The following is a 14,597-nucleotide window of genomic DNA, read 5'->3' as shown; positions in this document are numbered from 1 at the left end:
GGGCAAGCATTTTTTAAAGCAGCCAAATATCTTTAATTTTGACGAAAACGGAGGCGTTGCGTTCAGGTCGCAGTCTCCCCAGGAGGCGTGGGTTCGAATCCCGCCTCAGACATCTCCGATGACCTTTCTTGGAGTCACAACACCACAGCAGTGGTAAAGAAGGTCCGCCAACGTCTGCACTTCCGCGCTTTCACAGTGACAATTTCTTAGTTGCCGGTGCTTTATCTACACCATAAGCGCTTTTTTTTTTTCGTTTCCAATGTAAATTTCCACCTTTATATACTGTGATCTTTAAGCAAGGAATTCCAAAGTTCTCTGATAAAGCACAACAAAGGATAACTCGAGTGCATTTCATAAACAAGAGCTCCGGCCGGCGTGCGTGGCAGTTAAGCCGTAGAGGAGCACCTTCCCCGGGCACGGGCGCCCGCCCCCCGGCCGGGTAGTGCATGTGACTCGAGGTGAAAAAGCAATCAGCAGCGGCAGAAAGTGGGTGGTGGTGGGGGGGGCGTGAATTGTTTTCTTCTGGCTAGGGAGGGCGTAACAGAAAATAATTGAGAAGCACTGCTTTAATTAATCATGGATGACAAGGGATCCCTCTTCTTCATTCTGCTTGAGCGCTGTGACCCTCGGCGACCCCCTTCGACGCACTCGAGGCATTCGACAGGTGCATGTAGGCCTCGGCCCGACTGTGGATATGAGGATGTCACAATACGAAATTCATCCTTTTTCGTGAAAAGTTGTGGGGCACTCAGAGGCGGAAATAGTTGAAGCCGTATTTCATTAGAGCCGTCCAGATAATGCCAGGCGTGGTCAGTGATCTTCAGGATGTCTTTTTACACTATATAAAGGTGGAAATTTACATTGCCAGAAAGGGGTTGAGAGTTTGCAACTGTGACACACGCCCGCCCTCCTCCCCCGGAGCTTCCATTCGGTTAAACTTAGGGGCCGCTTGGCACCGCCCGTGCCCGGGGAAGGTGCTCCTATGATGTCTATGAAAATAACAAGTATCTGTGAGTATGATTTTAACAATTATCTATTAATAGTCCGCTGTTTGCCACAAGAAACCCAGTGACTAATCTGGTGGACTGAATGATGTTTCAGGCCACGTCTCAATGCTTTTGTTTTTGTCTTTTGAATGAACATTATTCGCCCTGGCACCTGGTAATGCTCTCTTGAATGTGTTTGCTTTGTTCTTGCTTGGTACTTTCAATGGGCTCTGTCTGAGGTGGGATTCGAACCCACGCCTCCTGGGGAGACTGCGACCTGAACGCAACGCCTTAGGAGATTAATGACCACTGGGCCGAATACCCTGCTTGCGTTACCATTGGGCGTTGAAGCGATTGAGTCGTGGACATGCATCCTAAGGGGCGTTTTAGTATTGCATCCCCCGCATTTTCCGGGCAGGTGAACAAAAAAACGTGGGGGCGTTTCTCCAGCGCTCTTCCCCGGGCACGCTGCCACGCCTGGAGAGGCGCGCCCGCCAGCCACGCACCTGATCCTAATCAAGTCGGAGCAGGTCCCTGCCTGGTTGAGCTGCTTTCAAAAAGCCTGTTAAAAAAACCAGCCCTTCAAGGTTCAAACGAAAACCTCTTAGACTGGTGGTGGATACATACTTGGAAATGTCCTTATGTCAATTGTAATAAATTAATACTTTTTAGGAATAAAACACCTGAATTGTTTTTGGTTTTTTCTGGCCGCCGGTTGCGTGCGTAACGCCTATTCAAGTGTTAAAATTAATCAAGAGCAAATGTAACATATCATTATAAAAATTCAACACCCCAAAATTCCCCATTCATTTCCAATGGCAAAAAATTCAGATGTCTTCAGGTCGGGACGTTTTATTTACAGGTGAAGGTTTGGATTTTTAGGAGCATGTGCAGGGGAGTTGCAAAATACTCACACAAGTGAGATAATGCCTCACATAGTACCAGTTGCCAAGATGGCAGAGCGGTCTAAGGCGTTGCGTTCAGGTCGCAGTCTCCCCAGGAGGCGTGGGTTCGAATCCCACCTCAGACAGAGCCCATTGAAAGTACCAAGCAAGAAAAAAGCAAACACAGTCAAGAGAGCATTACCAGTTGCCAGGATACACAATAAAAAGTGATTTGCTCAAGCTGTAGCTGCTGGTCCAAAAAAAAGAGCACAGCGGTTGACGAGATAGGCTTGAGAAATGTTACAAAATAAACGTGTACACACATTTGGCCCTGTTCAAATTTAAATATTTATTAAAAATTTCAGCGGGCATTCCATCACACAGTTGAGGGAAAGGAGGCTGGAGGTGAACTGTTAGATTGCACTCAGGGCAGCCGATCGGTGGCCGACTATTCCCCAACACAAATTGTAGTTTACACGTGTCCAACTTTCCGAACAAACAAACTTGTTCAGACCACCAATATAGATGACATCATCATGAGCGCTTTAGTTACGAATGTCGTGAACAGTTTAGTGCTTATTGAAACCTCAAATTTTTTTAAACCGTGATAAACCGTCAAGCCTGGGTTGTGTTGGTACTTTCAATGGGCTCTAAATACAAATGAATTTTTTTTTTTTTTCCCCACTCGGGGCTGGATGCAAGCCTCTCTTGAAAAATAACGGTGACAGTCCTCCCACTCATGTTCAAAGGACCCAGTCTCCAAATTATCTTCTAAAATTTGGATTCCCATTCACTCACTGATTACACTCACTATATAATCCACCTACACTGACTACCTGGCGTCGGATTGTTATCCTACTTGCTCATGCTCCCGTACTTCGATCGTTATCTTGTTGGGCCGAACCTTTGAAGGGGGTGAGTGTTGGGCAGAGGACGGGCCACGCGGAGCGCCACGAGCACAGAGACACCCCCGTGAACTGAAGTTGGAATTTTTACCATGGAAAAGCCACAATGGGCGCCTTTTTTACTTCCTTTCGGGGGTCAAAAATGCGATCGAACAATCGGAAAAATAATAATAATAATAAAAATGTGGCGAGTGGGGAAATATTGGACAATCAAATTAATGACTGCCCAGGCTTCAGGATGTCTTTTTACACTATATAAAGGTGGAAATTTACATTGGAAACGTTTGGTTTAGCTGTTATAAAAGTTTGGTTTTTTAGTGCTGTAAATGCATTTTCAGCTCGCGCTGTACACATCCACCCCAGCCAAGCTGCCCTCTCCCAGAGTGTCACATGATGGTGTATTGTGACCCGTCTTTATCAGCTGATGTTCAATGAGGGCGTGACTTACCTGTCAATGCCGAGTTTGATGTATGTGAACATAACTTGATAATGGCTGTGTCTCTCAAATGGGAATGCATGTTTTTAAAATGTAAGATATTTTGCAGACCCCCCCCCATAAGATGGCTGAGAAAAATGAGTTGCAAGCTTAGGCACGGAACAAATCAAATTAGTTATTTATGCCACTACACTTGTATTATTCATTTAACAAATTGTTGTTGGTAGCTCGTTAACCAAATCCTAACATTATGGTAGGCTGCATGAGGGAGCGTTTCGCCAGCTAAGCTCATGCTTGCTCTTTTATGCCTCTCATAGCAAATGTGTACAGCGCGAGCTGAAAATGCATATACAGCACTAAAAAACCAAACTTTTATAACAGCTAAACCAAACGTTTCCAATGTAAATTTCCACCTTTATATAGTGTAGAAAGGCAGCCACATTTTCTTCTGGGAGAACTTTTTTGCAAATTTAAGTCAAGCCCAGCTGACTTTCAAGCCAGAAATGTGCAATTATGATTTAAGGTATTGACAGATGATGACAGAGTGACAGATGTCTGAAACACTTTATATTTTAGCATAATTATCTTCTTCATTCTATTCGTATTGTATCCTACCTCTTGCTGGTTTGCTCCATAAGATCGGCCCAAAATGAAAAAAAAAGTAATAATATAGTATGATATTAACAATTTCGCTTGGCACCGCCTGTGCCCGGGGAAGGTGCTCATATTCGGGCAAAAACTATTTGGAAAATAACAGGCGCAAAAACAAAATTTTTGGGGGCAAATGTCACCCAGAAATTTGCAAATTTGTTGGGGCCGAACCGGTCACTGTTGTTTTTCTAGAAATTGTTATTAGGGCCCGAGCTGCGACGGCTGCGAGGTCCCTATTGTTTTTGTATCTATGCGGGTGATTTATTGCTAAATTTGTCTTTATTTTGTTGGAGAGTTGTGAACGGATAAATGGCATTTCAAATCAATTCAATGGTGTGTTTATGAGCGTGGTCACGCCGTCCAATTCCACGACGGCGTCCAGCATTAGCTCTGTTAGCCACGTCTCCGTGAACATCAGGAAGCTAGCCTCTCGGAAGCTCCTCTCGTGGATTGTTCTCTGGATTGGCCAGCCAAAGATTACTGGTGGCAGTCAGGTCTAAAAATTGTAATTATAACAGCACATGTTGTTATGTAGACAACAAGGGCCAGCGCATTTATATATGTTGGCGAAAGCGTATTGTGAAAGACGGAGGTGCTTCATACAGAATGCAAAATGAGAGAAGACATTTGCCGTGGATGTTCATTCTCTATGTTTAAATATGTGCATGTGTTGATGCTTGCGTTGCCAAATTTGGGGCATGTTCGTTTGTGCTGTATATGATTCTGGCTATATAGGCTACAGGTCTCGAGTTCCACATTTATTTGACAATTAAGACACAAAATAGCCACAGTGAGAAAAGGTTTAAATAAAATTGAGCATGTACCTTACTGCATGCGTGTCACTGCTGGCTGCCTGCGGATCAGAGGTTTGTACACAGGCTGGCCGGAGCTCTGGTACGGTCCGAACCGCGCGAAACGTCGCCACCGATTTTTGACCTGAATGAAAAGAGGCTCGCATTTAAACTAACTCCCTTAGGAGTTTATGAACCAAGAGCTACAACGAGTACATATTATGTCGCTTCATTACGACTTTAAAGGTTTCCTGTTGTGTAACATGCGGCATCTACTTGGCCCAATCAGGCAAGGGGAAAAAAACTTCAAGGTACCTGAATAAAGTGTCATATTGATTTTGCATCGTGAAACATAAAATCCACCACACACGAGGCTTCAAACTGCATGATAGCAAGAGGGGACATAATATGAGAAGAAAAAAAATCTCTGCCTGTTTTGACAAGTCTGAATTCTTCATTTGTTCTTGACTAAATTAATGCATACACATCTGTTTTGCAGCACATCTGAAAAATGAATGATCTAAAACACTCGTGTATTTTATATTCGACTGCAAATAATTCACTGAGGAGGTTAGAAAGAGGAGCTTTCGGAGGTTAGCAACTCAGAACTTAACTCACTTTAATTATACATAATTCTATATGTACATCTGTATATAAGACCTTTTAACACGCCCAATAAAACATTTTGGACAATCGTATCACTAAAAACAGTTGGTTAAAAAATAACCCACAGTAATTTGGGCCATTTTGATAAATGTTTCCAAGAAAAATGCCTGATGCTCCTTTTAGATCATATTCAATAATCAAAGAAAGTTTTTGAATTAAATATAATTCATATTTGGTGATTTTGCATTAATTCCAAGATGTTATTCAAATAAATACAAACCTAACAAAAAATATTAGCTGAAAAATGTGATTAATCGCAATTAATCATGGAATTTTTAATTCTCTACTCATCAAATGACATTCGTGACCCTGATGGATAGATAAAATAGATTATTAATCTGCCTGTCAATAATTTTTTCCAGCCCATGCTCCCTTAGACCGAATATCAGCTACCCTAGCATCGCCGAAAGAGCGCGCACACACAAACATCTGCTTGTATGCGTGGCGCGTAGCAGGGCCGCGCTGCAAGGGGTTAAATGTCTGAGTGATGCATTGATTGCTATGACTGGGGAAAATAAGTGGACATTGCTCGTTTAACGCAGGGCTTGATCATTTCTGTCTCCTATCCTCAGATCAAGGACCTGCGGGACAAGTACTCCCAGTGTGAGGACATGCTCCACGAGGCTCGAGAGGACATAAAAAATCTGCGAAATAAGAGTCTGCCTCTTTCGCAGTGGATCCACGTCAAAGTTGGTGCGCACGCGTCATGTTTTGTTCAACTTGTTTCTTAAAGGCAGCTCGCGGATCATGTCAGCGATCAAATTAGATGCATGTGTCAGGTGGCCGAGTGTGGAGTTTGTCGTGAAAGGCTGGACTTAAAAGTCAGCACGGATGCGCTAATCATGACTGGTGGTGCCCTTCCGTCAATTCCTTTAAGTTTCAGCTTTGCAACCATACTCCCCCCGGAACCCAAAGACTTGGTGGTTTCCCTTATATTTGTCTGTATTATTGTTGTATTGCACTGGAGAGGGGAGCCCTCTAATCTCGTTGCACACTTGACTGCACACATGGTTTTTATTTGCATCAGCATAAGCAATATATATATATAAATTTCCACCTTTATATAGTGTAAAAAGGCATCCTGAAGCCTGGAAAGTCATTGGGCGCGCTAGTCCGAATTATGATGAGGGGACTGTCATTTGAAATGATTTGACGTCTTATCATGCATTACCGCTACTTACCAGGATGCATTTGTGTGCTTACAAATCTGCGTTTTGTCCATTGCACGTAAACAAGCACTTAAAAAGGAAAGATGATTGACAGCTGTGGTTACCATGGCAGAAAAACTATCCAGTTAGCATTAAGCATTAATGCTAACGGTCTAATGTCAGATGTTTTTTTTTTGGTTTAGTTTTTTTTTTATCAATGGTGTCCTTGAAGCAACTGCTCCATCAGCTGATGAGAGCAGTCATGTGACTAAGACCACAGGAAACGGGCCTGTGAATAAACCGTGGAAGTGGGAGGGAAGCGTGGAAGTACGTGAGGAGGGGGAGGGAAGCCAAGAGGGAGGAAAAGAGGAGACTAAAGAAGTTGTGAAAAAAAAAAGTACACAGAGTGAGAGAAGAGAGACTTTAGCTTGCATCTGCTGTTTTCTTTTCTTCCCCTCCCTCCTCCTGCTCTCCGGATTCCAAATTTGGGATTTGTTTAAAATCTGGACCGCTCCTCTGGGCGACGTTTCCTTGCTGGGTGAAAGGGAACCCTCACATGATAAACACACTCGTACCCCCCTAAAAAAAAAAAAAAAAAAAAAAAATGTCTGATCCTACGGTCAACGCTCACTTGGAGGGGATCATATCAGACTTTGAAGGTTAGTTGCGTTCTTCCTTTCCTTTTCTCGCTCGTCAGTGACTATGTAACCCCTGCCATGAGGACAGCAACCGTCGATGTTTTCCACATGTTTGATTGGGACTGAACGGCATCTGGAAAAACTGAGAGGACTTTCTTGACATCTGTGGTTGTGGTTTAAGGCAAAATGCATGCTAAAAGTGTTCGAAAGTGTTTGTTAATGCTGTTGTGAACTTGTCGCTGCGAAGCCCAAAAAAGGGTGCAATCAGCCTTTCTCCTCAGGAACCGGACTCACAATATGGCTGCGCTGCTGACCATAAAGAGCCTGCTACTTTCTTTTAAAAAGTCTACAGTGACTTATCACGAGGGTCGTACCCTCAAAAATAATGTTTTGTTGCCATTTGTACTTGATAATCAATGCACATCAACGTGACCTTCGAAAAGAATAAGTTCTTCCAATTGATTGTAGTTTGCCTGCTGAAAAAATGGATGGTGCGTTAGATGGATCGATACATGGGGTTAAAATAAAGAGTCCAGGTTTTGCCCCTGCGTCTTTCGACATTAGTGGTTCTCAAACCGGGGTCACTGGACCCACAGGAGCTATACTATAACTTGGGGCTCAACAAAATAACTTACAATACATTTTTTAAAAAGTGCAAATATATATATATATATATATATATATATATATATATATATATATATATATGTATATATTTTCTGACATTTTTTTGAGCAGACTGAAATAAGTCAAATTGTGGCGGATGTCATTGACAACAGCGAGCATCAATTATATGTGAGTTTATGGAAAAAAATTAAATGAATAAACCTTGGTCGTTAGACAAACTGCGCTATCTTCTGGCTGAGGGTGGATTCGAGTTGAGGCAATGGGCAAGCAACTGTCCCAGTGTCATCGAGCATCTTGCACCAGACATGAGCAAATTAATGACTGCCCAGGCTTCAGGATGTCTTTTTACACTATATAAAGGTGGAAATTTACATTGGAAACGTTTGGTTTAGCTGTTATAAAAGTTTGGTTTTTTTAGTGCTGAAAATGCATTTTCAGCTCGCACTGTACACATTTGCTATGTGAGGCATTATCTCATAAGGGAAATATTGGACAATCAAATTAATGACTGCCCAGGCTTCAGGATGTCTTTTTACACTATATAAAGGTGGAAATTTACATTGGAAACGTTTGGTTTAGCTGTTATAAAAGTTTGGTTTTTTAGTGCTGAAAATGCATTTTCAGCTCGCACTGTACACATTTGCTATGTGAGGCATTATCTCATAAGGGAAATACTGGACAATCAAATTAATGACTTCCCAGGCTTCAGGATGCCTTTTTACACTCTATAAATGTGGAAATTTACATTGGAAACGTTTGGTTTAGCTGTTAATGAAGTTTCGTTCTTTTAGTGCTGAAAATTCATTGTCTGCTGGCGCTGTACACTTTTTCTAAGTGTTGCAATATCTCATGAAGGAAATACTGGACAATCAAATTAATGACTTTCCAGGCTTCAGGATCTTATCTTATCTCTCCTACAACGAGGCAAGGGCCTCCACCAAGTCACCCCAGGGACAAGTGCGGGCGTGTGTCACACTTGGCCCGAATAGGAGCACCTTCCCCGGGCACAGGCGGTGCCAAGCGGCCCCTAAGTTTGCCCAAATGGAAGCTCCGGAGGAGGAGGGCGGGCGTGTGTCACACTTGCTCCGAATATGGCTATTTATATTACGGACGAAACACAACCGCGACAGGATCGGCACACACTTTTGGAAAAGGAATTGCAAAAAAAAGTCAGATTTACGAGATTGATTTCCTCCGCATTAAAGTCTTCAGACAAGAACGCCGTCCGTGTGAGAACCTCACACACCGGCGGGTGCCAACAGATTTGGTCAGGCCGGGTCGTTGCCATGAATGGAGACACACCTATTGTGTATTTGTGTCTTAATTTTACCTTGAAGACATGAAAGGCCTGACTTTCACGAACGCTGGCCCGTCTCCTCCGGAGCCTCCACACGGTTGAACTTAGGGGCCACTCGGCCCACCTCGTGTCCGGGGGAAGGCCGTCCTCTTCGGCGTAAGTTTCACGGTGCCGGCCCGTCTCCTCCGGAGCCTCCACGCGGTTGAACTTAGGGGCCACTCGGCCCACCTCGCGTCCGGGGGAAGGCCGTCCTCTTCGGCCTGACTTTCACGGATGCCGGCCTGTCTCCTCCGGAGCCTCCACGCGGTTGAACTTAGGGGCCACTCGGCCCACCTCGCGTCCGGGGGAAGGCCGTCCTCTTCGGCCTGACTTTCACGGATGCCGGCCTGTCTCCTCCGGAGCCTCCACGCGGTTGAACTTAGGGGCCACTCGGCCCACCTCGCGTCCGGGGGAAGGCCGTCCTCTTCGGCCTGACTTTCACGAACGCCGGCCCGTCTCCTCCGGATCCTCCACGCGGTTGAACTTAGGGGCCACTCGGCCCACCTCGCGTCCGGGGGAAGGCTGTCCTCTTCGGCCTAACTTTCACGAACGCCGGCCCCCAGTCTCCTGTTGAACTTAGTGCAAATTCCTCCTCACGCCCTTACCCCTGGTCACCTAACCAGGGGCAGGTCACCGGCACCTTGCGTCCGGGGGAAGGCCGTCCTCTTCGGCCAAACTTTCACGGACGCCGGCCCGTCTCCTCCGGAGCCTCCACGCGGTTGAACTTGGGGGCCACTCGTTGAAGCTGCAGTCCAGCTCGTCCAGAGAGGTGAGCCTAACGGGCAGGATGCAAATATCACACTGGAGGACATTTATGGGCTTCGGGAGCAGCAGCTTGTACCCCGAAAAGGTTCACGGCCACTAGTCAAACTTAAAGGTAGTAAGGCCATGAACGCCCATGTGATGGCAGGCTCTGGAAAGACAAGGATTGAAAGTATACAGTGGGTGGAAAAAGTCTACACAACTCAAGGCCTCTACTCTGGGGCGGCAAAACCGTCGTAGATGCCAAAAGATGTTATGTGAGTGAAATGACTTGCTGACCGAGACCCGACCACAAGTCGGATGTGGATGCAAAATGCTTGACATGTCAAAGCTCCCGGCCCGATGTAGGCGCTTTAAAAAGACGGATGGAAATTATTTTTACAAATAAGGACCAAATTGTAAATAACAATGAGCGGACATAGCCGCCTCCTAGAAAGCACACATAATGCGAATGACCACTCTTTCATTTAAAAAAAAAAAAACAGACTCAAATGCACCTAACTTGAACTATTTCCAAACTTCCCAGGCTTCAGGATGCCTTTTTACACTCTATAAATGTGGAAATTTACATTGGAAACGTTTGGTTTAATGTGCCACGCTGTACAGGCTTGCATTGATCTGCAAAAATACCAAAACTCAGTCAAACCAACCCCTGCGCCTTTTTTTTTGCACCAAATCTTACAGCGGCACCCTAAGGTCCCGGATATGCAATGAGAAGATGGCAAGGACGATTTACGGGAATGGGAATCAATTGGGGTGCCATCGGGTGGACATTTTGAGGCCACCAAAATCTTTATTCCTTTCCCTCGCATCGTGGACAGTTTAGTTTCACTGAAATAGTCCGAGAGTCATTTATTTACTACAAATAATTTATTTTGCTTCCTCTCTAAGCTTAGCCTATAAGCAACTTTTTTTTTTTTTTTTTTTAAATCACACTAGAGTTGCGAGCAGCTGTTGAAGGGCAACCCAGGCCATGTTGAGGTTCGGCAGTGCTTTTCAATTATTTTCTGTTACACTCCCACTAAGAAGAAAACAATTCGCACCGGAGATTTAATTTATGGTACATACCATGTTTTGAAAAACCACAAACTGTCAAATGATCTTTTTTTTTTAACTAATCAAATCACATTGAACTGCCCATGAGCCACTCGATCTGTTAGCGTGAATGATGGCCTCTTCTCCTTTCATGTCTTTTCCAGCTGGATGCAGAAGCCCCGCTGCGGCGTTCCAGACACGCTCAAAAGTGCTTCGAGGTCACGGAGGCGGAGATACTACAAGATCTCCCTTTGGGAATGTTGTTCTGGTTTTGTTTTGTAATCAATGAATAACCCAATCAAAACTAATCATGAATATCATTTTTCGAGACGGCTATGCGGACCAGTGTTTTGGCGGACATGGCCTGAGAGGCTTAATATGAAGATGCACTCAAATGTTGAGTAATTACATATGTCTTATCTTCAAACTTCTTTCAAGCATCCAGTCTCCTGGCTCCACTAGTTTAGTGCCCTGCTAGGAGACAGAAAGATCCTCACCACTCTAAATTTGTGCCTGTCTTTGTTTTTCCCGCTGACTCAGCAGTGCGCTGCCTGCCAGCCGCATGCATTAAATCATGCAAAACATTACTGCAGAACAACATTCATCAATTCTGAAAGATACTTATACAGCAGTGAAATTCTCCAGAAATTTAATACAGACAAATATATAAATTAGATAAATAAATAAGAGAGTGCAAAGATTGATGTTTGATGTTCTGAGGAAATATACCAAAAAAAAAAAAAAACCCACACCTCAGACAGTGCCCATTGAACTACCAAGCAAGAACAAAGCAAACACAGTGTTGATTAGCGATAGACTGATTATCGGCCGGGCCGATTATCAGGGTTTGGTATTTGGTATTTTGCTGATAATCGGCATCGGCCATTTTTTTAACTTTCAAGGCCGATAAATTAAAAGCTGTCTTGTTTTGGCCTAGCTTATCCGGTACTAGCATGTGGTGGCGAATTCTTCCACCGTGCGAATCAGGGCCACAATGTCACGTTCCGTGCGATATTTGTGTTCTGTCGACACGTCGAACAGAATAGGCTGTAAATTTCGCTTCTAGTTAATTTTCGGAAATTTATAAATAATATTGCCTTTATTAGTCCCACAATGGGGAAATTCGAGATTCGAACCCAGGTCACTGTCGAAGAACGACGGAAATGTGAGTTTTATGTTGTGCTTAGAAATGGAGAACATAAATTGCTTACCGCAGAAGGGCAAGGGGAAAACCAATTCAATTCCGCCCAAAAGGTTACGATGAATTATATCAGCCCTAGTGTCCGACTCCTGATTGGAACATGTGACTGACAGGTATGGAAATGTACATTGGAAACGTCAAAGGGTATTAATTTGTAAAATGAGTGTCACGTTTATGATTGTCCAGTATTTCCTTCATGAGATATTGCAACACTTAGAAAAAGTGAATTTTTTCGATGTACAATTGCTTTTTCTTCGGATAATTACCAACGCCTCCTGGGGAGACTGCGACCTGAACGCAACGCCTTAGACCGCCCTAAAAAGAAACTGACAATGTAAAGTGTCCGAAAATAGTTATTTGCACTGACTGTTTAAACAAACGAAATAACTAGAATTGAAAAATAAATAACTATTTGAAATAAAATAAAAACGAAAATGCTTTTACAAAAACGAAAACGAAGAAACTCTGTCTTACATAAATAAAACAAACTATAATTATAAGGAAAAAGGTACTTTTTCTTGTCGTTGCAATTGATATCTTAAAATTTGATATTTTAACGTCTAATATGAACAGTTGAGAAATCGACTATGGCGTCTTTCTCACGGCTCCGAAGTTAGCGGTCTAAGGCGTTGCGTTACATGTGGTCTTTATTGTGGCAAATACTTCAATCCAAAAAGAATCGCACCTCAGACGGCAAAACAAAGCACAGTGAGACTGCTGGGGGGAGTCCGGATCGTCCAGAAGTTCTCTGTATCCCGGATCCACGAGGTCAATGCTGAACTCAACCCTGCGCTCCGCCGGACTCTCGGGGACAACGTTAGGAATGTCGGAGTCCTTTGCCGTGAACGAGAGGCGCAAGACAATTTGATGCCGGTTCTGGTCTTTGAGGCTCCGTGTCCTTTTTTTATCCATGAATGCAAAAACTCCAAATGCTAAATAGTAGCGCTCGTACCTCCTCTACCGGCTCCGTGGTGGTCCACTGTTGATCAGGGGCAGAACTTGAAGAGGAAGTGGCCCGGCTGGTGGTGGTCCGAACTTCTGGAAGCGACAAAATTTGAAAGGACGCGCGTCAGAGCCACTTCACTCGTTGCTCGTCACGCAAGAAGTAGAAGACGAGAAGCGATTTTGCAGCCGAGCGCATTCCTACCGGCTGTGTCGGTCGTGTCGGGGCTCCGAGTCAGCAAATCTCTGCGCAAGAAGAAGTTTTCACGTCGATACAAAGTACGTTTGTAGTTTCCAACATTTGCGTGTCAAATAAAAAAAAAAGGAGATGATCATGTGGTTGAAAATGTTTTGGATAAAAGACGTCACCGCCTACCGTGATTGCGGCGGCTCGTTTCTGAAGCGCTTCATCCTCTGCACACAAACACACAAATTGTGTGTGAGTCCGTGAAAGTGTGTCCATGTTGTCACTCGCAAGTCGCTAAAGACGGATTACTGCAATCAACGTTTCATTTCTATGCCAAGTCTCTTACGGGTGAGATTATTACTCGTGCTGAGATTACATTGAGATTACGCTTGAAGCAAGTCAGCTTTTTTTTTTTAAGGCAACATCTTAAAAATCTAAATAACAAAAACAATATTTTGTCAGTGTATCACGGCCTAATGAGTAAAACGCATGTTGATGTAGAACTCCTTCTACACACACTTTTATGTTTGACTTTTTACGTCACGTGATGGACGCTGGTTCCAGAAGCGATTGGGTTTTGATTAAATGGCAGTTTTGGGACAATTACAATATGAGAATGTGGGGAAGGTCGTCCTCAGCATTTTTGAAGGTGCGCCGCTACTTCGCGGATTTTCAGTTTTCGCGGGTGGTCTCGGTCCCCATTAACCGCGATAACCGAGGGTTCATTTTTGTAGTGGGCAATTTTGGTGAAAACTTTATAAAAACGTTGTGCCCGTGCCCGGGGAAGGTGCTCCTCTACGGCTTAACTGCCACGCACGCCGGCCGGCTTGTGACAGGTAAGTCACGCTGCTCCATGGGGACATGATAAATGTTTGTTTTTATGCATTTAGAACTATAACGTCTGCCATCCACTCCAAGTTGATCAAATGGGCAAAACTGACAGGAGGTGACATCACAGAGTCAGCGGAAATCAGATTATCCTTTCAGGTCGACACTAGTAGCTCAGCATTATGTACGCCGTTATCTCTCGACGTGTTCTAGGTTGTCCCGTGTTGCGTGGCAGGAAGTGATGCACGCTCTGAGGCAGACGTGGCACACCACCTGCTTGAAATTTCCACCTTTATATAGTGTAGAAAGGCATCCTGAAGCCTAGAAAGGCATCCTGAAGCCTGGAAAGTCAGATGACTTTAGTGTAGTGGGTCCCGGTCCAGTATGTAGCGGGTCTGGCTTCAGACCACCAACAGGCCCCTCTGGCGCCGTCGCACACAAAGAGTCCTCCGAGCATATATGAGGGCGACCGTGTCCATATGTGCACTTGGTACTAGGACACCCTAGGCCGCAGTTCGATGATCGACTTTGTAGTCATGTCATCGGATTTGCGGCCGCATGTTTTGGACACTCG

General features: G+C 44.3%; 1 protein-coding gene across 8 annotated transcripts in view; it reads right to left on the bottom strand.

The window, feature by feature from the left end:
• The window catches only part of LOC148316178 (uncharacterized), a 33,317-nt gene extending 19,861 nt beyond the window's left edge, over window positions 1-13,456 (bottom strand). For 3 of the 8 annotated variants that reach the window (XM_088287023.1, XM_088287022.1, XM_088287026.1), the window contains exons 1-5: window positions 13,385-13,456; window positions 13,214-13,254; window positions 13,019-13,104; window positions 12,752-12,900; window positions 4,687-4,798 (exon numbers count right to left, since the gene is read on the bottom strand). In XM_088287023.1, coding sequence (XP_088143149.1) covers window positions 4,723-4,798; window positions 12,752-12,900; window positions 13,019-13,104; window positions 13,214-13,254; window positions 13,385-13,419 — 387 coding nt within the window. In that variant the 5' untranslated portion in view covers window positions 13,420-13,456 and the 3' untranslated portion in view covers window positions 4,687-4,722. Of the gene's footprint in view, window positions 1-3,627; window positions 4,359-4,686; window positions 4,799-9,435; window positions 9,844-12,751; window positions 12,901-13,018; window positions 13,105-13,213; window positions 13,255-13,384 lie in introns of those variants that run through there. The other 5 variants (XM_088287024.1, XM_088287025.1, XM_088287021.1 and 2 more) reach the window with 5 other exon arrangements.
• Window positions 13,457-14,597: the final 1,141 nt, after the last annotated feature.

Source organism: Idiotropiscis lumnitzeri, chromosome 22 (genome assembly GCF_059441095.1).
Source record: "Idiotropiscis lumnitzeri isolate Australia: NSW breed Sydney's pygmy pipehorse chromosome 22, RoL_Ilum_1.0, whole genome shotgun sequence".
In the NCBI taxonomy this organism is placed as follows: Eukaryota; Metazoa; Chordata; class Actinopteri; order Syngnathiformes; family Syngnathidae; genus Idiotropiscis; species Idiotropiscis lumnitzeri.
The sequence above is the reverse complement of the archived record's forward strand: the minus strand, read 5'-3'. Positions and strand labels throughout refer to the sequence as shown.